General features: G+C 37.9%; 4 protein-coding genes across 4 annotated transcripts; 3 read left to right on the forward strand and 1 right to left on the reverse strand.

Annotated features, from left to right (window-relative positions):
* The first annotated feature begins 544 nt into the window (after positions 1–544).
* On the forward strand, positions 545–1,837 carry LOC103024026 (DNA damage-inducible transcript 4 protein). The gene is made up of 2 exons (XM_015605855.3): positions 545–759; positions 938–1,837. Exons 1-2 carry the CDS (start codon positions 630–632, stop codon positions 1,375–1,377), a joined length of 570 nt encoding a protein of 189 aa, XP_015461341.2. The 5' UTR covers positions 545–629; the 3' UTR covers positions 1,378–1,837.
* A 378-nt stretch (positions 1,838–2,215) lies between these two features.
* On the reverse strand, positions 2,216–10,497 carry dnajb12a (DnaJ heat shock protein family (Hsp40) member B12a). Its single transcript, XM_007249502.4, has 9 exons — positions 10,331–10,497; positions 6,924–7,104; positions 6,039–6,184; positions 5,758–5,931; positions 5,566–5,645; positions 5,102–5,211; positions 3,429–3,601; positions 3,005–3,140; positions 2,216–2,789 (listed from the first exon to the last, which is right to left on the reverse strand). Exons 1-8 carry the CDS (start codon positions 10,461–10,463, stop codon positions 3,016–3,018), a joined length of 1,122 nt encoding a protein of 373 aa, XP_007249564.3. The 5' UTR covers positions 10,464–10,497; the 3' UTR covers positions 2,216–2,789; positions 3,005–3,015.
* Positions 10,498–12,112: 1,615 nt separating this feature from the next.
* Positions 12,113–14,045, forward strand: trmt2b (tRNA methyltransferase 2 homolog B). Its single transcript, XM_007249501.4, has one exon. It carries the CDS (start codon positions 12,454–12,456, stop codon positions 13,897–13,899), a length of 1,446 nt encoding a protein of 481 aa, XP_007249563.2. The 5' UTR covers positions 12,113–12,453; the 3' UTR covers positions 13,900–14,045.
* Positions 14,046–16,917: 2,872 nt separating this feature from the next.
* On the forward strand, positions 16,918–25,293 carry scdb (stearoyl-CoA desaturase b). Its single transcript, XM_007249500.4, has 6 exons — positions 16,918–17,078; positions 17,291–17,566; positions 19,492–19,622; positions 19,952–20,157; positions 21,644–21,876; positions 22,512–25,293. Exons 2-6 carry the CDS (start codon positions 17,335–17,337, stop codon positions 22,709–22,711), a joined length of 1,002 nt encoding a protein of 333 aa, XP_007249562.2. The 5' UTR covers positions 16,918–17,078; positions 17,291–17,334; the 3' UTR covers positions 22,712–25,293.
* The last annotated feature ends 1,545 nt before the right edge of the window (positions 25,294–26,838 follow it).

Here is a 26,838-nt window from a genome sequence, read left to right on the forward strand (position 1 = left end):
ACACAAAGCCTATTTATTCTCTCAGGTGTTTGGGTCCATTTAAAGAGTCAAGCCTTCTGTCATCTGCCAACAATAGCTCGTTCAACTTTTTTGTTTTATTCTAATAAAAAAATCGTTAGGTTAACTATATATTTACCTTTATATTTATTGGCCGACACTTAATTATTTTTAGGTGCTAGAAATAAAGTTGACTTGATATTTTGAAGCTGAAGAAGAGCAGTAAAGCAAATAAATGTTCTAGTTGGAGTTTTCACATCTTTTCTCACGTTCTGAAGTTCTCAGGTGAGGTTTCTCGTGATGAGGCTGAAGATAAGGACAGCACGGGCGTGCTTTTCTCCACTGCAGTGGGCAGTAAGAGTTTTGGCATAAACAATCAATACGGCTCTACCCCCCACTGGTCCCGGAGGTCCAGTCAGGTCAGGACAAAATCGCTCAATGGCCCACAGCGGTCTCGGGCGAGTTGGCACGCTGGGAACGTGCGCTGTAATCTGATTGGATGGGAAGTGCGAAGGGCGGGGCTTTCCTCTGCTCAGTATAAATACTTGTTGAGCCGCTTTCGAGTTTGCCGACTTTCTGAACTGACCAGCAGAAGTTTAGGCTGACTTTGGCACAGAACTGCATAACAAACCATGAACTGCTCAGCGTCAGAACCCGCCACATCAAAACGTCTTTCATGGGGAAGAATGGTCCAGAAACTTATGGAGATGAGCCACGAAGAACACACGAAACAAATCTCTATCTCTGAGGAAAGACAATCAGGTACGTTTTAATAAGCTTACAATGTTTTTTTTTTTTAATATGTCAGTGTTTAAATGAATCTGTTGTAATTTTTTATCACATTTGAATTCTCTAGTTGTGTAGTGCTTTAATAAAATATAATTTAAATGTAAGCAAATACCAAAAAGACTAAATATATATATATATTTTTTTATTATAGGATGCTTTCCAGTGATTTCAACAGAAGACCCATTTGAAGAGGCACTGTGTGCTGAGACTATGGACAATCTGTCTGATATTCTTGGAGAGGCCAGTGCCAGAGCCCTAGGATGGACAAAGCTTCTGGTTCCTCATCAGTTACTGAAGCACATTGGACAGGAGCTCCTCCACCTGGCAGCTGGTGAACCCTGTGGTCTGAGAGGAGCTCTAATTGACCTGTGTGTGGAGAATGGCAAGTCCTATCAAAGCATTGGACAACTATCTGTGGACCCCTCAACTGTGCCAACTTTTCATCTTACATTTTTGCTGCGTCCAGATCTTGGTGGACTATGGCCAAAGTTTACAATGAAGCTCAGTAATACGGTCAGACTGAGCACGGGCTTTACAGTGGTCAAAAAGAAGCTTTACAGCTCGAGTGAAGTGTACATAGAAGAATTATGACCCAAAGATATCTATCACAAAGGATACCTGGACTTACATATAATCACCTGGGGACTCCTTTGTAATTTGCCTTCTTTCTTATTTAAGAAAATGACTCCAATTATGTTTGGACTATGTGTGGGTTTTACCATGCAAGTTGTGGGCAGACATGCCAAATGTGTTGATTCAGCACAATCAATATGAAGAATTTATATTGTAAGTCCATTACTGGACTATGGCAGCTATCAAACCTACCTCAAGAAGGACATTATTATTGTTTTGATACTTTATTTATTACAGAAACTGTCATGTAAAACCAATGTGCCTTTGTTATGCTGGAATATTTGCACACAATTCTTCTTTGCCAAGTTTACAAATATTGTGCCCATTTATGAATTGTTCATGTACAGATGCAAGTTTTGTTTGCTCTCAAGCAATGACATTAAATGTACCTTGAATCTGAATTGATTCTTGACTGATACCTTTGTGTTTGTTTCATTTTAATGTTGAATATATACACCTATTTTGTACAAGGATAAACTAAGCTAACTGTTTTAATCCAGTGAGAAATACAGAGATAACTGTAACAAAATCTGACAAATTTTCTTCTGTTCACTCAGAAGTTGTACTATATGTGGCTTAATTTGAAGTATTTAATAACTGTTGATCCAAACTATTTCAGACAAATATGTTCCACCAATCTTAAACCAGGCTTTTTCTCTCAAACAAGATCAAGGCACATAATTTCATGCATATTTACGTTTAAATTAAATAAAATATTGGCATGGTTTTGTGAAAATAATGTATACATCATGCAGACATGTCTGAAACGGTTTCTGTTAATAAAATGAGACAGAAATCTAGGATGATTCCATTTTAATAAATACAGATCAAAATCTCTTTTCATTAATTTCAAATGCTTGATAAAAAAAATCCAACAGGCAAATCTACAGTGAACAATTAAACAAGGAATGGCAACAACTTAAATTTAGTTCTTGCTGTCAAAAACACAGGTCCAAAAAAATACTAAAAATCTTGAGTGGCTCAGACAACCCAAATATAGGGTTCTAAAATTGCTTAGAATGGAATTGGGGTGCACAGACTTACCGAAAAGAAAAGCATTAAGCTAGCAGCATAGCTTACCATTCAGAATACAGCTATAAAGTATGTTTTAACCTCAAGATCCGTAATCATTTTCAAATGAGAAAATTATAGTTTTAGACCCACTTCTGAAATTTCAGCAATATCTGTGATGTGCAAATTTAAAAACATCACAGGGGAGAGGAAAGACAAATATGTGCCCCAAAAGCGCACGGATATAGATATTTTTGCTTTTCCTGGTGCAAATTCCCACTTTGCTTTCAGTGAAAGCTTGGTGAGAGCAGAATATTTCTGTACTTGGTCACCTTCAAAATTAACATTCACCACTGGACCTGTATAAAACAAAGTGAAAAGGGTCAGGTAATCATTCGGAATAAGAAAAAGCAGTCAAGCATCTTTACATCCTCAATGTAGCTTCTAATATCAGGCAGTCATTAAAGCTCAACAAGTCTTTTTAAACACTTAATTCAAACAAAATTTGCTGAAAGCATATTAGTTATTGTTTTCACAATCTCTAATCAAATGAACTGATTTTAGAGGGACTTACTCTCTTGTCTCTCAGTGTCCATGCAGCAGGACTTGAATGTCTGAAAGCTTTGAACAACTTGGTGTGCCCATTTTCTGCGCCCTTTGGTACAGCTCTGAATCTCCAAAATAACGTGCTCGATACAACAACCCTTCCTCTGCAAGAAAAAACATAGCATGCAAATGAGTTAGCATTCTAAAAAATAATTATAAAATAACTAAAACATTTACAATAAACTACTATAAAATACAGTAATGCTAACACTAATTTATAGATGTCCAATCTGGAATGTGTATTAGATAATGTGATTTCTTCATTTGCAATATATTTTTTTTAACCAAAAGGATTGGAAACAGCATCTGCACTGCTATCAGTGCTTTTACTGAATACACAAAAAGTGCACAGTGCTTAAACAAAAAATCTGATGGAGATTGATGTAACTTACTCTGTTGTTTTTCTTTCCAACAATTGTTTCTAAGATTTGAAATGTAGTCCTCCTCCACACTCTGTTCAATATGCTTTAGATTGATTCCACTATATTCCTCTGAAAATTGGTCTCCCACATAGTAAGGCACCTTCAGAGTGGTAGTCTGTCGTCTGTTTGTGTGTCCTGAAGATCTGCAATATATTAGATAGTAATAATTTGTTAAACATTTGGAAGAACACTAATCAATGCAAACCCATTTAAAATAAACCTGTCTTTTGGATGTGGCTTTCAGTTCAGTAACCATGCATCTATAACGACTGCTGACGATTTTCCTCAAGAGGGTGGTATTAGTACAGAGTGTACTGTACATAAATGAAACTGTAGGTGTGTCTAAAAAAAACCTTGGCTGCAGCAGAGACAATACAGACCTGGCTAAAACTGGAATGCAAAGACTCTTATGCATATCTGAAATTAACAGAACAGGTTGTACTGAAAAGTGACTGCTAATTGTCCTAGACATTTGAAAAAAAGTGTAAAAATGTTACATTTTAAGTTCCATTACATGTAACAGTAACAAACACTTTTGCTAAAATAGCTCATCAGCTGTTTCTGCTGATAAGTTTTATTATCGGTGTATTTCTCAGTTATATACGAAAGATTAAGTGATGTAAGGTCAAAAAGAAATAAACACATACATTTTTAAAAGCATGCTTTGTCTGAAACTGCACCCTATTCACGACATAATGACCATTTTTGTTGTTCTACAATTTTGCAAAATTGTATGTACAGCAATCCTACAATGCACTGTATAAACATACTGAAAATGACAATAACAAACTGTTAGTACCATTAAAAGAAAAGGCCAAATAATTTATACACAAAACAGAGCCGAAAAGATGTCAGTGTTAGCTAAAACCAGACAGTAAGGCTCCCTAGAGACAAAGAACAGTGTGAAAAATTAAAAGGACTGTCTGATATACCCTCAGCGAGTAATCCAGCTTGGAAATACAGTTAGCTAGCATTGATAAACCTCTCAATGCCTGCAGCTTTAACCCAATTGTTAGCAACTGTGTCTGAACTTTTTGGGTCTTTCAGCCCAGCAGTGACCAGCTGCTGTCTCTGCATCAATTGTTTCGAACAAAAGTCCTCTGTAGGGTTTTAATATTTGTACGGGCCAACACTGTAAAATGTTAGGTAGCAAAATTACTGCTATGCTTTATTTGTATGTCTGCTGGCATATTAAAAAAAGTTTAAAAAGTTTTATTTTTAAAAGCAAGACACAACAACAAGAGGCTATTTCATTTATGCAATTAAGAAAGAGTCAAAATAAATGAGAACCTGCTAAAAACGTGTTCTGTATTTGGCTTTCAGTCAAATGTAAAATGTAAAATTTATAGCTGACAAAACAGCTCCTCATATCAGACAGGGAACATTAATATCCCTAATTGTTTTGCTAAAAAAAAGACTAATGTTCAGATTATACATTGGCTGTCACACAGCATTGAGCTCACTCACATTATGTCATTTTTTTGGATTTTCACACGTAGGGAATAGCAAATAGGGCACAGCTTTGGACACAGCTGCAGTCTTCCTCAGCTCCAGCTTATGATTTGATGGTATACGGGTAGAAATGTGCTTGTCTACCACAGGCAACAAATTAGGTAAAGTGAAATGAGGCAGTGCAAACTTACGGCCTGAGGCTAAGACTGTAGGGAGGACTGGAAACCATCATTTGGCTGAGCGCAGAAACTATGATGAGGATGAGGATGGGCATCAGCTGAACAAACAAAGCAAGACTTCCCTAGATTTTAAATAAAAAAAAGATTGTGTTAAATGCTGCTTATGCCATTCTTAAGAGACTGAAAAGCTTCTACCTAGTCATTATGCAATATTAGATATTTGCAAAGCTGAATAGAAAAAAATATATACAATACCCAAGACAGTAATAGTTTCTCACATTCTCTTATAAATACATAGATTCATACATATATGCACTGTGTGTATGTGTGTATGTGTATATATTTCTATTTTTCACTTTCTGACTTTTCTGAAGGTTTTTGGTGACAGTCAGGATACGATTTACATGAACATATTTACAATGTTCTGTACAATTCATAATAATGTTACAAAGTATTTTCACTCTACTGCCACTTACATCTCTCTGTTGTTCTCGTCGTTCTTGTCTGTGGTTATGGCCAAATCTCATCCGACCATTACTGTATACATGGACATTACCTGGGAATAGTTTAAAAATAATCTTTAAATACACCAGTGATTAGCTTATATTCAGGGGGGGTTCATTTAACCGATGGGTCTTAAATGTAAAACAAGATTTTGTCCCACTTACTAGATGGAAATCCACCACCAAAAAACATGTTGAAGAGATCCTCGGGAGAAATGTCTGCTTCAAAGTGACGATGAGAATGGCCATGACGTGATGGGTGGACTTTCTCTTCACCATAAAGGTCGTACTGCTTCCGCTTCTCAGTGTTACTAAGAACAGCATATGCATTTCCTATGGCTATAACCAAAAGGAGGAAGTGTTAAAAATGAAATACTTTCCTTTAAATGTCAAATATAAAATTCCCCCAGTGGAAAGAAAGTGAAAAACATGCGTTTTTTTCTTACCTTTAAATGCCTCTGTAGCACCAGGAGCATGGTTTTTATCTGGATGAAATTTCAATGCCAGCTTTCGGTATGCTTTTTTCAGATCATCTTCTGAGGCATCTTTCCCGACTCCAAGGATTTCATAATAGTCCTTGCACTTTTTTATCCTAAATGAGACAAACAATACATTCAACAGAGAACAGAAAATTAAGCATTTATTTTAATAACTACACTGCACAAATAAGTACTATATGAAAGTACACAAGTACGTGTAAATCAAAGTGAACTATACCTATTAAAAAAAAGTGAACTCTTCATTACTAAATTAGTCCTAGGCTAACATGTTAGCTAGCGGCTTTACAACATTATAAAAAATACTTTCACAGTGTTGGATTCTGTAATTAATTAATTTATATAGCAACAAAGGGCAAGACCTTGTTATTTTTGATGCATCAAAAAGTGCATCTAATCACCCAACTCTGAAAGGATATTAAAAGGCTATTTTTAGAGGTCATTTTAGAGTTCACCAAAGTAAATATACCCCAATTACCAAAACATACCCTGCTAGGAGATGAATTTGTGTTAGAATATCATATGGGGTAGCTAAACCTTATATATTAAGATAGCATTCCATGCTGCTAAAAATATATATCTATTAAGTGGAAATCACCTGAATCTACTAGCCGTGATTAATTACTGGGGAGAATTTCTTGTGTATCTAAAATCCAGGATTGTTTTCATACTGATGCATTTAAGATATACCTAATCGTGCGGACACATGGGGACTGTATCTAATCAACCACGAACTGTATTGTATCAATCTTTATTAAGTTATAATTAAAAGCTAAGTATTTCTGATAAAATAAGTTTTAAAAGTTCTTGCAAATAGAAAAATACAACACACACCTTTTGACTGCATCCAGTTGATCTGGTGTGTATGACTTGGCTCCATCTGTGGCACTGTCTGCTCCTGAGGTGTGATCTCCAGCACTGCTGGTTCTGTGTCGTACTCCAGGGCTGTCAGTGTCTCCACAGTCATTAGCACTGCCGTGTGCATCTCCATTTTGGGATATAGACTCTAATAATCCTGAGAGAACAATTTATATTAGGAAAATGGGCCACTGTAGAAACTGCACAACCATACATACTTTATGGATTTTAGGATTTAATGTTACCAAAGAAAAAGAGAGAAAGTGAATGCAAGCCTTTAATCTGACCATAAAACTGTAACAGCCGTGGTGTAAAGCAGTACACGATCATACTAATCAACTTGTTAACTAACAAACAATTAGTCTTTTAACTTAGATGAATCATTACTGTTGTTGTCCCTCTTACTATTTCTCTTACTATTTCTCTAAGCTCGCTCGGCCTCAACACCCCCCTCTGCAACTGGATCCTGGACTTTCTGACGGGGAGACCCCAGTCAGTCCGGTTCGGGGGCAGCACCTCCAGCACCATCACACTGAACACGGGGGCCCCCCAGGGCAGTGTCCTGAGTCCTCTGCTGTTCACCCTGCTGACTCATGACTGTGCTGCAAAACACAGTTCTAACAGCTTTATCAAGTTCGCCGATGATACAACCGTGCTGGGTCTCATCACCAAAGGCGACGAGTCAGCATACAGAGAGGTGCAGCGGCTGACAGACTGGTGTACAGTCAACAACCTTCACCTGAATGTGGACAAGACAAAGGAAATGGTTGTTAACTTCAGGAGAGCACAACACACCCACTCTCCACTCAACATCGACGGGTCCTCTGTGGAGATTGTTAAGAGCACCAAGTTCCTTGGTGTCCACTTAGCAGATAACCTCACCTGGACCCTGAACACCAGCTCTACAGCCAAGAAAGCCCAGCAGCGTCTCTACTTCCTCCGGAAGCTGAGAAAGGCCCGTCTCCCTCCACCCATCCTCACACTCTTCTATAGAGGGACCATTGAGAGCATCCTAAGCAGCTGCATCACTGCCTGGTTTGGGACCTGCACCGTCTCTGACCGCAAGACCCTCCAGCGTATTGTGAGGACAGCTGAGAGGATCATCAGCATCTCTCTCTCCCCTCCATCACGGACATTTACACCACCCGGAGCATCCGCAAAGCAACCAGCATTGTGAATGACCCCACTCATCCCTCACACAAACTGTTCTCCCTCCTGCCTTCGGGAAGAAGGTACCGCAGCATCCGGTCCAGCACGACCAGATTCTGCAACAGCTTCTACCCCCAAGCCATCAGACTCCTTAACTGCAGAGACTGAACTGATGGTTTTTCTGTACATGCACACACACTCTTACCCCACTTACCCCAGAAAATGGAAAGCACTAAAAACCCTACTACCTCACTGGACTCTATTGCACACTGTGTAATAGAATAATTACTACCTCACCTGGTCTTTTTTTGCACACTGCAAAATTTGCACACTGTCTTGTTATTTATTATTCTTTGTTTGTATTGTGTTGTATTGTCTGTCTACACTTTTGTACTGTTGCACTATTGTTCTGTCTACACTGTGTTTATGTGCACCATGGTCCTTGGAGGAACATTGTTTCGTTTCACTGTGTACTCTGTATATAGCTGAAATGACAATAAAAACCACTTTGACTTTGACTTTGACTTGACTCTTACAGGTCACACCCCAAACATAAACCCTGTCCTAATCTTTATCTTTCTTTCTCTCTGTCTCCCCTATGTCCAGAGTTTCTGTCTTGAGGTATCTATTCATGGTTCCAGTTCCTGCACTCTGGTAACAGGCCTGTCCCACTCCCTTTACACAACCCTTCTAGTCCCCCTTTTTCTTCCCTTCTGTTTTCTCTCTCTATCTCTACCGCATGTACTGAGATGACTGGTCGGCCTGTCTGTTTGAAGGTGTCCATTTGTGGTTCCAGAATTTATAATTAGCCCTTTTCCTCTCTTCAGTAGATTTTTAACAAATCCTACTTTCACTTTCACTTGATTACATATTTTCCATGAGTTTAATAATTGTACTCCAATACATTTGTATGTGCTGCATCATTACTCCTTACAATTATAAGAATGTTAGGAACTGTTCCAAAGCCACATCATCACTGCCAGACCAGTAGATGCGCTCACTGTTACTTGAAACAACCTTGCCATATCAACACTGATTCACTTTCAAAATCAACACCAAATCCAATGTTGATTCAACCATAACACGAACGTTGAAATGCCAGCTAGGATAGCTCACTAAAAGTAGAAAAATCAATGGTTAAGAGAGTGTTAACAATAAACTTACAACACAAGAGTAAAACTGAGTATAAAGAATGTGACCCACCTCTACCAATCTGATTCAACATCTGATCTCAAAAGCAAAACAGTAAAACAAATAGAACATGAATACACCCCCAGGTATGGAGAAGAATTGGTGCCAAATTAAAAAGCAAAAACTGCAAATGGAATAAAACCACTTTTACATCCCTCTATCCAACCGTTTTTTATTGCGTATTTTATATATGCTGATGAAATGTTAATTGCTGATTCATAAGACAGAAGGTTAAGGACGTTATGTTGATTCAACATAAATTTCAACGTTTGCACAACCATTTAACATTAAATGTTGTTTCAACGTTGAAACAACATTAAACATTACTTAAACCACATTTCAGCGTTGAAGGTCGGTTGAGTGCCAGCTAGGAGTATTGTATCTTTACGTTTAGCACTTTAGTACTACATTTTTAGAATAAACTACTTGCAACACTTGAGTACAAAAGAAGTTGGATACGTTAGTACTTTCACTTAAATATGGTGCTTAAAGAAAAATTCAACTTCCACGCTAGTTCATATCACACTTTCACTAACACTCAATCTGAGTCTCTAGTACGTTATACATGTCTGCTTCTAGGTATATACCAGTTTGTGTGGTGCAGCCCGTTTATATTTACTAAAGCGTAAATCTGAATTTAGTAAACACTTACACATACGCTACAACCAGCCTAACTACATCTGAACTTTGATCAGCTGCATCATCCTGCCGCAGGGCTGAGAAACACGGGTATAAATTATATAAACAACATAGCAGTTCAGTCCGCTAGTGTGTGATTACTGAGAGAGAGATAGACAGGGGGAGAGCGAGCACTAGCTATCAATCTGAGAGTATGTCACAGCACACAAACACTCTGAACACCTCTGAATCACTGGATCAGCTCCAGAAGAAACCTCTGAGACAGGAAGCTAGAGTTAGCTAGTTAGCTTGGCTAACCCAGTTCTGTGGTTATCGTTAGCCAGCTGGTAGCTAAACACAGCTAGGCTAGGCTAGGCTAGCGCTCTCTCCGGTGTGAGTGCTGCTGGGAGCCTGTTTTTACATACGTTTCGCTTTCTCTGTGGGAAACAGCCTCTGCGCTTTCTCCAGGAACCTCCGGGCTTTGTCGGGCTGACTGTCTCTCAGCGCTGAGAGAGAAATCTCGATGCATCGTTCCGCTTCGTCCTTGTTTGATTCCATTGCGACAGCGGAACCACAGAGTCTCCACACAGGAGAATACCCACTTTAGAGTCTCTTCCGGGTTTTGCACCCCACCAGGGGGCGCTCCTGAGTTAGTCCAAAGTAAATGGGTTCATATGGAGCAAATGTTTGATCATTTTTAAACCGAGAGACTCCGACTTAAGTGTTCAATCAAAAAGTGACTTGAGTAGAAGTTGAAGTGTTCTTTAAGAACCACACTTAAATGGAAGTACTAAAGTATTTGTGTACCTTTATAATTGTATAAGTAACAGTGCAGTACATAAAAAAGTATGAAACTTATGGAAAATATGTACTGAAGTAACAGTGGAAGTAAGAGAAAAAATAGAGATACAGTAGATACAGACACAGCATTTTAGTACTTAAGTACAGTAGTGAAGTACTTCTACTTTGTTACCATACATCTATCTCTACACTACATCAGATCACCAACCAGTCAGCACATAGTAGCAGTGTTAGCGCTTTGACAGTGTAAAACAGTTTGCTGTAAAAAAAAATACTACTACTACTAATAATAATAATATATGTATATACATTTAGACATTTTATTCTACTTTCTAAAATTAAATTAATATTCTGTGCAAGTGGCTAATTACATTTTAAATGAGTGTTTTAGCCGTTTAGCTCCATTCAACCCATTCGTATTTGACTCACTCGTGGTCTCCCTCTAGTGGTGTGCAGTCCTTTATTTCTGACGTAGCCGGGGCGCTAGAAAGTGGGCAGGCTCGCCATAAACTAGCTCTGGCGGAACTTCGCTAGATTCGTGGCGCCTCGCAATGACGCAGGGGAGAAATAGGAGCAAAAATAAAGCGCCAGGGTGTTCTGGCGATTTGTGCGACCTTGTCAAATCGTGCTACCACCATACATTCACAGGTACCGAAAAAAACAGCAGGTGGGGTATTTTAACGGCTAAAATCATATCTGTCAGAAAATGCTCCTAGCAGATGTATAGGGGAAAAGCCTTCACCACTGTGTCAATGTATTTAAATTAATTAAAATAACAAATCAGGTCTGGAAAATATTAAGAGACCATTTCACTGCTATTTATAGGTATATGTTTGAGTAAAATGAACATTGTTGTTTAATTCTATAAGAAAAATTCAGAGCTGTGAGCTTTCAGACCTCAAATAATGCAAACGAGTTCATATCCATAAAGTCTTCAGAAGTCAATATCTGGTGGAATAACCCTGGTTTTTAATCACAGGTTTCATGCATCTTGGTATGTTCTCCTTCACGAGTCTTACACACTGCTTTTGGATAACTTTATTTATCTCGTGGTGCAAAAATGCCACCTCCTCTGTGGTGCCTCATGTAGGTACCACAGGAGAGGTAGGGCTCAGAAATGAGATCTGCGCGCAGACCCTTCTCAAAATTCAAGCAGTTCAGCTTGGTTTGTTGGCTTGTGATTATCGATCTTTCTCTTGATTATATTCCAGAGGTTTTCAATTAGGTAAAATCAAAGAAACTCATCATTTTTAAGCGCTCTCTTTTTTCAAAGCTGTATATATTTGTATTAATTTAAATATCTATTTGTGTAAGACTCAGGCTAATATTAACACTATGCTTACATTTTAAAAAGCCGAATTAAACAGAAATAATCCGCGAAACCGTCCGCGCATGCGCAGAACAGAACGTAGCACATATTGATAGGTAGCACTACTCGACAGTACAGCGGTTTGAGCTACTCGAGTTTACCATCACGCGTCAGAAAGTTCATTTAGGTTAAGTTTCGCAGCTTGTTTCTGTTTTATTTAGCTACCGTGTCGCAAATAAGGCAACATAACACGTTTTTGCAAATGTTTGGATTTTAGCTTCAATGACACAATGGTGCCATGTGCGAATCTTTCCCAGACCCACGTTGAACCAGGCTGGACGGAAAAGTGACTGGTGCCAATGGTGACACTACACTGCCTGTACAGTTTCATGGTCTGTGTGGTTTTAGATCTTGTCATTCAGGAGTAGTATATTTAAAATGCACATCAGTAAGATATTTTCACTGCTGAAATGTGCTGGTCATCTACAGCACCGTCATAATGTGCTGGCTAAAGCAGCTGTTAGCCGTGTAGCAGTCAATTTTAGTTCAGTTTCTTCTGTCAGCACTAAAAAGAATAGAAGAACAAAACTACTCAGACCACCAGGCTGGGAGACTCTCACTTGGGAGGAAAGACTGGCTGATGCTGTGACTCCCCTGTGGAGAATGGGCTATGAAGAGCAGCTCCAGTGGAAACAGACACAGCAGCACAAGATCTTACTTCAGATGACAAATGAGGTGCTTCAGGACTCATCTGTCTTGTCTAACAAGGGAGAGCTCCCTTTTCCACTGCTACCCATCATTCCCTCACCAGTGAGGTATGGATACCGCAATAAATCAACCTTCTCTATCAACAGAGGAGTCGATGGAAATCCAAAGACGGTAGGTTATTATATTGGCACTGGAAAAAGTGGAAACATTGTGTGTGTCCACGGTGACCATCTTTGCAACGTACCATCGAAGCACAGCCTAGTTGCAAGGTGTTACGAAGATTTCATACGTGTATCACCATTGCAGCCATGCATTTTGTTTCATGATGGTGGACACTGGAGAGAAATTACAGTGAGAACAAACTCTGCTGGTAACACCATGGCTATCGTATACTTCCATCCACAAAAGCTAACTACTGAGGAGATAAATTTCCATAAAGCAGCTTTAGTGGAGTATTTTACAGAAGGTCCTGGAGCCATTTGCCAGCTGGACTCGCTTTATTTCCAGGAAAGTACCATGACCAGATGCAGTCATGAAGAGTCTCCATACCAGCTTCTGCATGGAGAGCCACATATCTATGAGGAGGTTCTCGGGTTCAAGTTCCGCATCTCTGCTGATTCCTTCTTTCAGGTGAACAGGGGTGCAGCAGAAGCCCTGTATAACACTGTTGCAGAGCTGAGCCAGAACTGTGAGAATGGCACACTGCTGGATGTATGCTGCGGTACAGGAGCTATTGGCATCTCCTTAAGTAAAAGAGTGAGGAAGGTCATCGGTGTTGAGCTCATTGAGCAGGCTGTGGAGGATGCAAAACATAACGCAGCTCTAAATGACATTCAGAACTGTGAGTTTCTTGCAGGAAAAGCTGAGGTTATTCTTCCTAAGCTGATGCCCACCTTGGGTTCTGAGGGTGGGCTCACAGCTGTTGTGAATCCTTCTAGAGCAGGCCTGCATTACAGAGTGATCCGAGCCCTGCGCAACCATACGGACATACGGAGACTTATCTACGTATCCTGCAAGCCGGAGGGAGAAGCTATGAGAAACTTCAGGGAGCTTTGTGGGAAACCAAATTGGCAGAAGAAGCTCACTGGAGAGGCCTTTACTCCAACAATGGCTTTCCCAGTGGACATGTTTCCACACACACCTCACTGTGAATTGGTGCTTATGTTTGAACGATAAGCCTAACAACAGCTCTGAGAATGAGGAGACTCTTGAGATTTACTGTTTTACAGGCTTAGAAAATGACCTAAGTTTTTTTTCTTGGTATAATTCACTGTATGTACCTTAAATTACATTTCTAAAGGCAGTCATGCCTCCAAAGCCTGCTGTGTTGTCTGGTTTCATCATTTGCTTTCATAATTTCTCTGAACCAAACTGCTGATCTAATATTTGCACTGGATACATGTAATCATTTTATCCAAGGTTAGAGGATGTTTCAAAATTATACATGGTTTGTACATGTGGCACAACTAGTGCAGCTCTCAAAGTAAAAAAAAAAAGGGGCAGAATGTTCTTTGATGTAACTGATTTGCTGCCCAAAGTGTCTTATGACCAGTGATTACAAAATGCAGGACTGGAGACTGGATACAGTGTCTAGTTAAAAAAACCTTTGATATGTTTTTTTGAAATGTGCTAAAAAAAAAAAGACATGGTCATCTTCAAATCGCTAGAAAATAGACTTTTAACTTTAAACAGAACTGGATTCTGGAAGCTGACTTGGAATCATTTTGAGTAAAATTGCAAGAGTTACAAAGACAGTTTTCGAGTGATTTGAAGATGACCATTTCTTTTTTTTAAGCACATTTCACAAAACATATAAAAGGTTTTTTAACTAGACACTGTATCCAGTCTCCAGTCCTGCATTTTGTAATCACTGGTTATAATGACACTTTGGGCAGCAAATCAGTTACATCAAAGAACATGCTGCCCTTTTTTTTTACTTTGATAGATGCACTACTTATGCCATTATGACCAGTGATTACAAAATGCAGGACTGGAGACTGGATAATGGAGAATCCAGAATCCAGTTCTGTGTCTAGTTAAAAAACCTTTGATATGTTTTGTGAAATATGCTAAAAAAAAAAAGACATGGTCATCTTCAAATCACTAGAAAATAGACTTTTAACTTTAAACAGAACTGGATTCTGGAAGCAGACTTGGATATAAATCATTTTGAGTAAAATAAAAAAATAAAAGTTACAAAGACAGTTTTGGCCATTGAAATCAAACTGTTTTAATGAAATTGTATTTAAAAACATTGCAAATTCACAGCAGTTTAAAAGTACATTAAAACATCTGACTAAAAAGTAACATATTGCAGTGGCCTTCACAGTAGCCAAAAATCTTGTTTTGTTCAAAATATGTGTAATGAATAGAAGAAGCAATTCGTCTTGAAGAGACCCTTTCATGTGTTTCTTGTACACATGATCAGAACAACGTATAATGACTTAACCTAGTTTTCCACTTAACCTAATTTTTTCACTATTCCTCCAGTGAAAGATGTGAATGTGTAAGCTTCTTAGTCAAATTTATGTATAAAATAAGAAGTCACCTTAGAGGTTTTCTAAATGAAAAAAAGGGGGTGCAAAAAATTACAAACATGAGGTCCACTGGTGGAATAGCAGGGTAATTTAGTTCACTTAACTTACTTAACTACCTTACATTAGGAGGAAGAAACCTTAGGAGGAATCAAGACTCAGTCAGAGGAACTCTTCCTTCTCGGGTTGACCCGCACATTACAAACAAATAACAAAACAAAAACAGCAGTACAGAGAGATAATATGAAGCTATTGCTAATGTAACAGGTGCTTATTTATGAATGAAAAGGTAAGGGGCACATAATGGATAATGGAGAGCTATAGCTAATATAGAAACAGATATTAAGTTATGAATGTGAAAATGTGATGGGCACATAATGGATAACATAGATATGGCTAATGTAGAAACATACTAAGTTATGAATGTGAAAATGTGATGGGCACATAATGGATAATGGAGAGATATAGCTAGTGTAGAAACAGATACTAAGTTATGAATGTGAAAAGGTAAGGAACACATATGGATAATGGAGAAATATAGCTAATGCAGAAACAGGTTATGAGTTATTAGTGTGAAAAGGTAAGGGTCATGTAATGGGTAATAGAGAGATATCGCTAATGTAGAAACAGGTTATGAGTTATGAGTGTGAAAATGTAAGGGGCACATAAAGGATAATGGAGAGATATAGCTAATGAAAAAACAGGTTATGAGTTACTAGTGTGAAAATGTAAGGGTCACATAATAGGTAATAGAGAGATATAGCTAATGTAGAAACAGGTTATGAGTTATGAGTGTGAAAAGGTAAGGGGCACATAATGGATAATGGAGAGATATCACTAATGTAGAAACAGGTTATGAGTTATTAGTGTGAAAAGGTGATGGGCACATAATGGATAATGGAAAAATATAGCTAATGTAGAAACAGATACCGATTTATGAATGTGAAAATGTAAGGGGCACATAATGGATAACATAGATATCGCTAATGCAGAAACAGGTTATGAGTTATTAGCGTGAAAATGTAAGGGGCACATAAAGGATAATGGAGAGATACGGCTATTGTAGAAACAGGTTATGAGTTATTAGTATGAAAAGGTAAGGGGCACATAATGGATAATGGAGAGCTATAGCTAATCTAAAAACAGGTTCTGAGAGTGAGCAGGTGTGATGGGTAAACGCCCAGTGTTATCAGACTGATCAGTGTTGATCAGTTCAGGGTTGTAGAGCAGGAATGAATGCCAAAAATTACAAAAAGACATAAATAAAAAGGTAAAAGAAAAACTGAACTGAAACAGTTACAGGCTGTCTGGAACCTAATGGAATGGAACCGTTTGTTTAGCCCTTTTATTAATGATGCTCATAGTGTGCGATATAGGCTTAGTTTATGTTAAACTGCAGTAGAGAAATGCAGCAGTGTGAAAGTGCTGTGACCTACATTTAGTGGGGTTACTGCTGGACATAGACTGAGTCACTGCAGACAACGACTCCGTCTGTCTCTGTGTGCAGAAACTTGTGTGATTGTGGCTGGGCGGCAGTGAATGGTCACCGGGAGGGGGAAAAAAACAGATTGTTTAGATTGTAGCTTTCAGCGTGAACATCAGATGAGCAGGCGACCAATGAGACTGACAGGCTAGGTGGCATCCATCCCTCCCAGCCAATTGCAGCTATTTGTAGGACGCGCCGGGCGGCAGCCAGTGGCTGAGGTAAGCGAGAGGAGTCAGGCAGGCTGAGAGACACCCATTGTGTGGCTGCGGTCGCTCCGGACGTGCTGAGCTGGATGAATTGTTGATTTTCCTGCAGCAGCAGTCGCAGCTCTAAAGGTAAGCGGATCACAGCGAATAGTGAATCAGCGGCTGTGGCGCTGCTGTGCTTTTAGGAGGATAAGGAAGAGGAAGAGGGCGCGCGGGGACGTAAATTTAACTGTTATAGTTGAGACCCACCCATATAGAACTGAATACATATTATGATGATCATGATCATGTGCTTACTGTAGCGCCTCGCTGTAAATACTCTAATGATGCCTTTCTTTCAGCCCTAGATCCACAAAATACACATTACTGTAAAACAAAAAGAAAAATGACGGACACAAAGAGGCAGTCAGTCCAGAACAGGCAGCGGAGCACCGGAGCAGACATGGCCGAAGCGATGCTGCTGACAGACGACGCTTTTGCTGAATCTTACTCGGAGAAGGAAGGCCCCGCCACAAAGCTCGTGTGGAGGAACGTCATTCTGATGGTTTTGCTGCACCTCGGAGCGGTTTACGGCCTCTTCATCGTCACATCTGCCTCTAAATTAACCCTGCTCTGGAGTGAGTGTGGCCTCAGCCTATTGTTTAGTAATACATCATTCAGTAATAGGTCAATACACCTGCTAAAACAAAATAGCTCAAAACCACAAAAACTGGGTTTTAATGTTCTAAAACAATGGTGGTTCTTAAACTGTGGTGGTACGTGAAGCACACCAAGGTGGTACACCACCAAATAATATTTTTTAATGTTTTAAAAACAAAAGATTATACAAGTAAATGCATGTGGCTACCAGGGGATGTCCAAATCCCTGGCTCTTAAGAACTCGCCTGGTTTCCTTGGAGACATGACATATTGTCACTGTTGGATAAAATGTTGGATAATTTTGCAGCATTTTTATTGGAATTTCCAGGATACATTTCAGTAGCGATGTTTTATTGTGTTTCCTACTGACATCAGGATATTCAAAAGCACTATTACACATTGCATTTTTATTCATATTGTTCAGCCCCCAGTTTGCTTGCATATACAGTCCTGGAAAATAATTAAGAGACCACTTTAGTTTCTAAATCATTTTTTTCTGATCTTGCTATTTATAGGTATATGTTTGAGTAAAATGAACATTGTTTTTTATTCTATAAACTACGGACAACATTTCTCCAAATTTCCAAATAAAAATATTGTCATTTAGAGCATTTATTTGCAAAAAATGAGAAATGTCTGAAATAACAAAAAAAGATGCAATGCAAAGAAAACAAGTTCTAATTCATACATTTTTAATAGTTCAGAATCAATATTTGGTGGATTAACCCTGCTGCTTTTTAATCACAATTTTCATGCATCTTGGCATGTTCTCCTCCACCAGTTTTACACACTGCTTTTGAATAACCTTATGCCACTCCTTGTGCAAAAAAAATCAAGGTGGCACCTTAATTGGTTTAGTTTGGGGGTGGTACACTGTCTAAAATGTTTGAAAACCACTGCTCTAAGATTGTCTTTGATGGTTGAAAAGCTGGTCATTAAGGTGAAAATATATTGCTCTATGCTTGTAAACTGGTTGCTTATGACCAACATGCATGCATGGCCATGCTGGTCAAACAGCCTGGCCTTACTGGCGATGCTAATCATTAACCAGTTTGGTCATGCTTGGTAATGTTGGTGAATCAGCATGGGCAAGCTTGGTCATATTGCTTAAACACTTAAACACATACCAGATTAACTAGCATGTCATGTTGTTTTCAGCAGGCTAGTTAGTTCATATTGACCAAACTGATGACATTGTTTAGTGCAAGAGCCTTTAAGTGGTCTTATAATGATGGGTCATGTGTCTGCTGGGTGAAATAGCTAGTCTGTGTCAGTGTGTGTGTGTACTGAAGCGAGGTGGTGTTCCAATGCTGTTCTTACCACAAGGGTGGGATGAACACATCCTCTATTGTTAGAAAAGAGAGCCTGCATTTATCAAAAATGTGTTGCAGTGCCTAAGTTCCCACACACACCCCAATTTTTAATTTTCTATTCACATACATGTAAGATTCACTTTCTTTCTTATCTCTTCCTTAGATAGATAGATAGATAGATAGATTTACAGAAGATGGAGAGAAAGAGAGTGAGAGAAAGAGATAATCCTGTAATCTTAATCGTTCTAATATTTGTTTGTTTGTTTGTTTATGTATGTTTTTTTTAATCATCATTGCACAGCATAATATTTTTTATATTATTAAACAATACACAATCAGCATTCCAATAGGCTATCCATTGTGTGGCAGACTGGCTCATAACAGTACTTGTTTCTCTGCCAAGATTGAGATCTCTCAGTCTGAGCAGCCTTGTCTACGAGCACATAGAGAGACATTCAGCCCTCTAGCCAAACATTTTTGAGGAGGACACGCAAGTCACCAAGAACAGAACATAAATAACATGTCCTTAAACAGCCTTACAGTGAATTCTAACGCAACAGGTCACTGTTTTCCTCCTTTTCTCTCTGCAGGTGCTGTGTGTTTCATGGTAAGTGCTCTGGGGGTGACAGCAGGGGCTCATCGCCTTTGGAGCCACAGGTCTTACAAAGCTAAACTGCCACTGAGAATCTTCCTGGCCGTTGCAAACTCCATGGCTTTTCAGGTAACTAGTTGCATTTAATTTTTTTTTACATTACATGAGATTGCATTTAGTGGACGCTTTTATTCAAAGCAACTTACAAATAATGAGGTACGTTAGCAATAGAGGACCTGAAGGAGGCCAAAGGTTATAGAAAAGAGGTATAGACTCTATATACTACTGGGTAGTAGAACTTGGTTTGAAAGTAATTCAACCATGTCTCCCAGTCATCTGCTGCAATTAATGATGTTATAAACTTAAATGATCCTAATTTGTATTTATGGCAGTAAATGCAGTACAGGTTTGCAGTCGCATTTAATTAACTATTGACATTTTTTTATATATCTATCCAGAATGATATCTTTGAGTGGGCTAGAGACCACCGCGCCCACCATAAGTTTTCAGAGACCAATGCAGACCCACACAATGCCACCCGAGGGTTCTTCTTTGCCCACATTGGCTGGCTGCTGGTTCGTAAGCACCCAGATGTCATTGAGAAAGGAGCCAAGCTTGACCTCAGTGACCTCAAGGCAGATGGAGTGGTGATGTTCCAAAGAAGGTACTAATTTGTATCATACAAATTGTGTATTGTTGTATTTGGAGTACTAAACTTGTAACGTCATGGACCGAAAGCTGTTGACAAACTCTCAAACTCATTTGTAAAAGGTGAAAGTGCAGGTGTGGCAGTGCCTTTCACTTTCATTACCCAGTTCAAGGCTGCAATGCATATTTTAGCTGCTCTGCACGTTTCAGATAAAACATCTGAAAATGTTCTGCAGATTAAGCACATAAAGCTCTCTAATAATATAACTGTAAAATCACTTATTGAATCTATATACACTAAATAGACATTCCCAACATCACATACACAGGAACTAGAATTATGTCCCATGACTTTTGCCATGTTCTATGTTATCTAAAGTACTCTAAAAAGCAATGACCGTTGGGATATGCATGTGAAGACTCCTTCATTTAATATGGATGTAATTTCTCGAGGAGGCAATAGTTCACAATCATTACCCAACACACTGTCTACTGTGGGTGGTAATGCCTTTAGGGATGTTTTACTTGCACACATGTGCCACTGAGAAATGTTAAACACCCAAACAACTTCAGAAATGGAATGTTTCATGCATCTGACACCCACTATCAGGCCTCACTTGAACACTGATAATTCATGTCGCCTCACTGTGAGCACCTTGGCCAGTGTTTAACCTCACTCAAAAGATAGCATCTCACAACGTTTACAGGTGGGGGTGTTCCCAAGCCATTTGCTGAGATAACACTTCATGATCAATTCACATACTGCTATCCCGTGATTTAGCATGTTAGTTTATAGTTTTTTTTAAGTCTGAACATCTAAATGCAATGTTTTGCTACAAGGTTATTAGCTGTCATAGTGACCAGAGCCCACAGCAATAGGTCAGTACCACCTGCATTATTTTGCGTTAGCTTTATAGAAATATATATATATATAATGCTGCTTGAATACCAGTCTGAATGCACCTACTAAAGTGATAAAAACATGGCTGAACCCTATTTCCCCCCTGCTGTGTTTCTCACACCTCTTTGGGGAAAGTCTGCTGCCTCTGCCAAAGCGCCCATCAGGCCACGGTCAGTAAATGAGCAGAGTACAGTCACCCAACCCATGCTCTTGGATGAAGTCCCACAAAAGTCTTAAACCTCTTTGAAAAAGGGATTAACACTTCTAAAGTCTACTAGTCAAAGGGTGCCATCGGAACATATTTCAGAGAGTTGCCAAATCAGATAGCATTACAGCGACTGGTTTTTCAGCGCGTTTATCTTGATGCAAATGTTTTTCAGCAGCTGTGTTTAACGTATTTCAGTGCCTCACCTGATGTTCTTGTTTATTAGTTGAAGAAGCTAAATGGTAATTGGTGGGAAAGTTTTTTTCCCTTAATATTTCTCTGATTGTCATCAAGATAATCATTTCTAGAACGTGTTTTCTGTGCACGTTTCAGTTAGATCAGAATCTGATAAGCACTTAAATGAACCTTGAACCTTTTTTTTGTTTGTTACTTCAGGCACTATAAGCTCTCCATACTGGTGATGTGCTTCCTTTTCCCCACGCTGGTGCCTTGGTATCTGTGGGGGGAGGACTTTTGGGTGGCTTACTTCGTCCCAGGGCTCCTGAGATACACTGTGGTCCTTAACGCCACCTGGCTGGTCAATAGTGCGGCACACATGTGGGGTATGAGGCCTTACGACAGCAGTATTAACCCAAGAGAGAACAGATTTGTGGCCTTCAGTGCTGTGGGTAGGTATTTTCTATTACATTGTGTGTAAAGCATTATATTTTACTACTTAAGTAAAATTTATAAGTGATGTGTTTATGTACTACATAAAATGACATAAGGATTTGTAATTAATGCACATAATTTTTACCAGTAGTGCTAGAGTTTTTGTATAAATGAGATATATGAGCTCAAAAATGACAATTAACTAATGTTTTGTGAATACAACCATGAGTGATACTACGAAAATATGCCATTTTTCTATGCATTTAAACCTTTTTTAAATGAAAGTAATGCATTGACCCAGAAATAAATAGGTAAAAAGAGCAGATGCGTAAGGGTATGTGGATAAAAACAAAGCCAGCCATTCAGAAACATGCATTAATGTTATCCACGCAGACATCACCACGCCTCTTTAGATTTACTGTTAAGAGATGTTTGTGTGCTTAAGGCTGGGTTGTGCATATTCAGAAGAGTTCACATATTTTGCATGTTCAGTATTTTTGTTATTTTGTTTTTGACTGATGAAAAACAACCCACCATAATCAGGTTAGCTCATCTTAACCCGGTTTATCTTCAGGACCATCATATGTGATGACAGGGTAACACAGGGTTAAACAGGGTCACAAGGGGTAATGCATTCTTTGTCTCTTTTCAGGGGAGGGCTTCCACAACTATCACCACACCTTCCCCTATGACTACGCTGCCAGCGAGTTCGGCAGCCGGCTGAACATCACAAAGGGCTTTATTGATCTCATGTGCTTCTTTGGCCTGGCCAAGGACTGCAAGAAAGTTTCTCCTGACACGGTCATGGCCCGGGTACAGCGCACTGGGGATGGTAGTCACAAAAGTGGTTAGGTCTCTATTACGTTTCAGAAGCAAAACACATGTGATGACAAGCCAGATACAATATTTCCAAACATTTGCAGTGAGCGTGCAGTGAAGATCCTAGTAATGCCTCCACTCTTACAACAAACTAAGAATTCTTGTCTGGGGTATGTAGACTAATACTGGCTTTAGGACCACTGTCCATTTAGTTCATTTAGATGCAGAGTTTGTTTGGGAAACATGACTGGCTCTTATTCTGCCTCAGAGGCGGGAGCTGTTGCAGTACTGTTTAAACAGGCACACGTCTGTTCTGTTTAAACAGTAAAATGCAGCTTTAATGTAAGAGAATCACGCCACCAAACTATGCAGGCTGTCCAATTCCAGCTCATATAACATCATATACAGTATATGTGTGCTATTAATCTCTTACATATTAGCACATTTAGTTACATTTTCATCGTCAGAATTTGCTGTAAAACTAAATTTTGGAAATCATTCATGCTTCAAAAGCAACATTTGCGTTATTGTGTACAGGATGGGTTTTTTTTACCCACTGAACCTCAACTAAATTGAATTGGTAAAGTGAAACAGATCAACTAAACTGCCCGTCAGAACTGCTGATACCCCAGTAAGTATAAACAATGCTGGATGAAATTTACTATATTGTCGATTCATTGCTCAAAGAAAGAAAGCACTTATTTTTTTTTTAAAGAAAAAAAAAAAAATTAACATGCCATATTTATAAGTGCCCCTGAATTTTGTACTTTGTGCACATTCAAATGTAATATTTGATGAGGTTTTTCTGTCATACACAATTCTCAGGATTGTCCTTGCCCCCTGGTTTCACAGTGAGTCAAAGTCATCTGAATAAGTTTGCACATTGTATAAAAAAATAAAGGAAAAAAAAAAGGTTGATGTGAGGATCACGATCCAACTGGAAGGTTTAGCTCTGCACCATCATCTTAACCAGTGGATTTCAAACCAGCCCTAAAAGCCCCCCAGATAGTTTATATTTTTTGTTCAGTACCAGCTCCCAACACATCAGGATAGAGCAACATTTTAAACATTCTTCTAATCTGGATCTGGAATTTGGCTTTGATGTCTGATTTGAGAATTTACTGATACATCATGATACTTCAAAGCAAGTTACCAACACAGTTACCTTTTTGCATGGCTTTATCTCTTTGTCTCTTTAGTGCACACCCATGGTTACCTCCCACAGACAAAAAATACAAATTTTATCTCACTGAACTATCAAGCACTGTCCGCTGTTCATTAAAGCCATTCTTTTAACAAGCGTTACAGATTGGCAAGCTTTGAATCACTCTAGAAGTTACTTAAGATTTTCTCAATGTGTTTATTTATTTAAGCCAAAATTAAATGTGATTTGCACTTTAAAGTACTATAGATGGTTTTAGTGCCTATAATCCTGAAAACTTCATTTAAATTCATATAAACTGGAATGTAGTGATCTTATTTAACCTGTTTAAATGAAAGAGGCTGTATATCCAAAACCTTCCAGGAGATAATCGTGTTAAAATTAGGGTTGACCAAATATTTGATAAATAACTTTAGCTTGTTAAAATATCTTTAGATATTTTAGAAGATTTGTACTTGAATTTCATTTACGAGACACTCTTGAGTTTTTTTTTCATTTACCCCTAATTTAAAGTTTTAGTGGCTGTAAGAATTTTCCTTTGTATTTTGCCAATCAGACAAGTTCTTGTGCATTTGAACTTTGTTCATATGACTAGAACATCCAACCAAATTCATATCAGTGTAAAAATATATTTTGCTTGGCTATGATTTGTCTGTGTGAGGGCTAGTACCATCAATTAGCCATTGCATCACTGCATCACACACCACCACAACATAAACTACTGAATAAAAGAAACTTTTAATTTTTGGTTAAAATGTTTACTTTTTTGTGTTAATTGAGTATACTTAAAATGTTGTTACTGTTTTGCTCTCTCTCTCTTAGGTTTGTTTCTCCATATGTCTATTTTTAATTGAGCAAGTACTCATATTAGAGTAAAATATTTTTCCACCCCTGCTACAAAAAAATGGTGTGCATGTAAATGTTAAATAATGTGTTTAGTTTGCTATGGACCAAAGTGTAAGTGATTTTTTTGTGTTTCCACCTAAAAACTTTGCTTTATCCTATCATATATCATGTTGATCCTTACAGCTGGACTTTCAGTTGTGATCTGGTTAAGAATGACTAAAATGAAGCTCCCTGGTCTATAGAAAACACTGAAAACAATTGAAGAGCAGGTTACTGGCCTGTTACTCGTTCTGGTCTGTTTCTCATTGTACACATGCTGTGTATAAATACTGTATGCTTTCTTGCATTAACTACTGATATTTTACACCTAAAACATATTTACATTTGTACTGTTTCTCAGTATTTTAACTTTATTTCAGTAAACTTGACCTGTGGTGAGAGCTTTAAAACAGGCACCATTTCAAAGGCTTTCACATAAATGAAGCAAGTTGTCTATAGTAGAAAAAGGTTTGTTAGTTGTGCAGTGAGTTTATGAATCCTTAATAATAATTGAAATAAATTAAACGTGTACAATTTTCTTAATCAAATAAAATTTGTTGAAAAATGATGAACTATAGTATGGATGATTTTTAGGCTCGTAGCTCCGCCCATAGCAAACGTTATTATCCTGTATCAGTGAACCTCTGCCTCCATCTACTGAGTGCAAACTGCAACTACACGACAACAAAAATGTTGAAATTTACAGTGCAATATTTTGTAAGATTTGATTAATAATAATTATCGTACGTAAGTATTATTATTATTAATATTATTATTATTATTATTAGTAGTAGTAGTAGTATTGGTGTGTACTGTAAGTGGATTACGTGAATTTGCAATGATTGGATAGATTTAACAATTAAACTCAATAAGCTTAGTTTCTGTTTTGGTTTATTATTGAGTATTTAAAAGTTGAAATAAAGTAATACCAACAATAAGCTAATCTTTCCGCTGATGAAAATAATTATTTCTACAAAAAATGACAACATTGTCTATGTACTGTGTATTTAAACATTTAAACATTTGATCTCTTTTAACAATATTAATAGAGGGATTTATTAAACTAAGAAACAACCCGAATTAATGTATTTTAAAATTTTAAAATTGTAAAATGATTTGAGATCTCTACGAATCTCACAGTGCTGATGGCAGTCATTTTAATTAAGCTTAATTAAGACCGGATCTTTCCACCTTTTCTAACAATATTCTAGTCATCTGTATCTGATGTATTGCACCCTATTCTAATGTTAGGCATTTAAAATAGAAATGCATGTGGGCGTGTCCTATTTTTTTCCCTTACAAGAAATTAACATTTCTGTTAATTAGATTTTACAATAAAAAAAAAATATTTCATATATAGTTATATATAAACTACGGACAACATTTCTCCTAGATTCCAAATAAAAATATTGTCATTAAGAGCATTTTTTGCAGAAAATGAAAAATGGTTAAAATAACAAAAAGATGCAGAGCTTTCAGACCTAAAATAATGCAAAGAAAACAAGGTCATATTCATAAAGTTTTAAGAGTTCAGTAATCAATATTTGGTGGAATAACCCTGGTTTTTAATCACAGTTTTCATACATCTTGGCATGTTCTCATCCACCAGTCTTACACACTGCTTTTGGATAACTTAATGCCACAAGCAGTTTAGCTTGGTCTGATGGCTTGTGATCAACCATCTTCCTTTTGATTATATTCCCGAGGTTTTTTTTTATTTGGAAAAATAAAAAAAAAATCCTCTTTTTAAGTGGTCAAATGTTTTGTCCAGAGCTGTATGTATATATATATATATATATATATATATATATATATATATATATATATATATATATATATATATATATATAGTGTGTGTGTGTCTGTTTATATTACCTTCAGCACTCAACATGGCCTAAAATTCAAATGTCCGTGTGTTCAAATATGTTAAAATATGCAAAATATACAAATGTGTCAAAAGTTACATGCAAAAAGGGTCTCATCCGTGGTCAAATTACATGTGTTTTTGATTCACTAAGTGCAAATAAATACACATTCTCTACATGGAATATGCCTCGACACAAACAAACAAATAAAAACATTACATTTGGGCAATGGCACATTGAATATTCTA

The sequence above is a fragment of the Astyanax mexicanus genome, chromosome 7 (genome assembly GCF_023375975.1).
Source record: "Astyanax mexicanus isolate ESR-SI-001 chromosome 7, AstMex3_surface, whole genome shotgun sequence".
In the NCBI taxonomy this organism is placed as follows: domain Eukaryota; kingdom Metazoa; phylum Chordata; class Actinopteri; order Characiformes; family Acestrorhamphidae; genus Astyanax; species Astyanax mexicanus.

Bases quoted from the DNA above. Each gene is read 5' to 3' on its own strand.
- LOC103024026 (XM_015605855.3), top strand. From the start codon at position 630: ATGAACTGCTCAGCGTCAGAACCCGCCACATCAAAACGTCTTTCATGG. The intron at 760-937 runs GTACGTTTTAAT...TTTTTATTATAG, and splicing joins CTCTGAGGAAAGACAATCAG to GATGCTTTCCAGTGATTTCA.
- dnajb12a (XM_007249502.4), bottom strand. From the start codon at position 10,463: ATGGAATCAAACAAGGACGAAGCGGAACGATGCATCGAGATTTCTCTC. The intron at 7,105-10,330 runs GTATGTAAAAAC...TTGTTCTCTCAG, and splicing joins TCCCACAGAGAAAGCGAAAC to GATTATTAGAGTCTATATCC. The intron at 5,932-6,038 runs GTAAGAAAAAAA...TTTTGGTTATAG, and splicing joins TGCTACAGAGGCATTTAAAG to CCATAGGAAATGCATATGCT.
- trmt2b (XM_007249501.4), top strand. From the start codon at position 12,454: ATGCACATCAGTAAGATATTTTCACTGCTGAAATGTGCTGGTCATCTA.
- scdb (XM_007249500.4), top strand. From the start codon at position 17,335: ATGACGGACACAAAGAGGCAGTCAGTCCAGAACAGGCAGCGGAGCACC. The intron at 20,158-21,643 runs GTACTAATTTGT...TTGTTACTTCAG, and splicing joins GTGGTGATGTTCCAAAGAAG to GCACTATAAGCTCTCCATAC. The intron at 21,877-22,511 runs GTAGGTATTTTC...GTCTCTTTTCAG, and splicing joins TGTGGCCTTCAGTGCTGTGG to GGGAGGGCTTCCACAACTAT.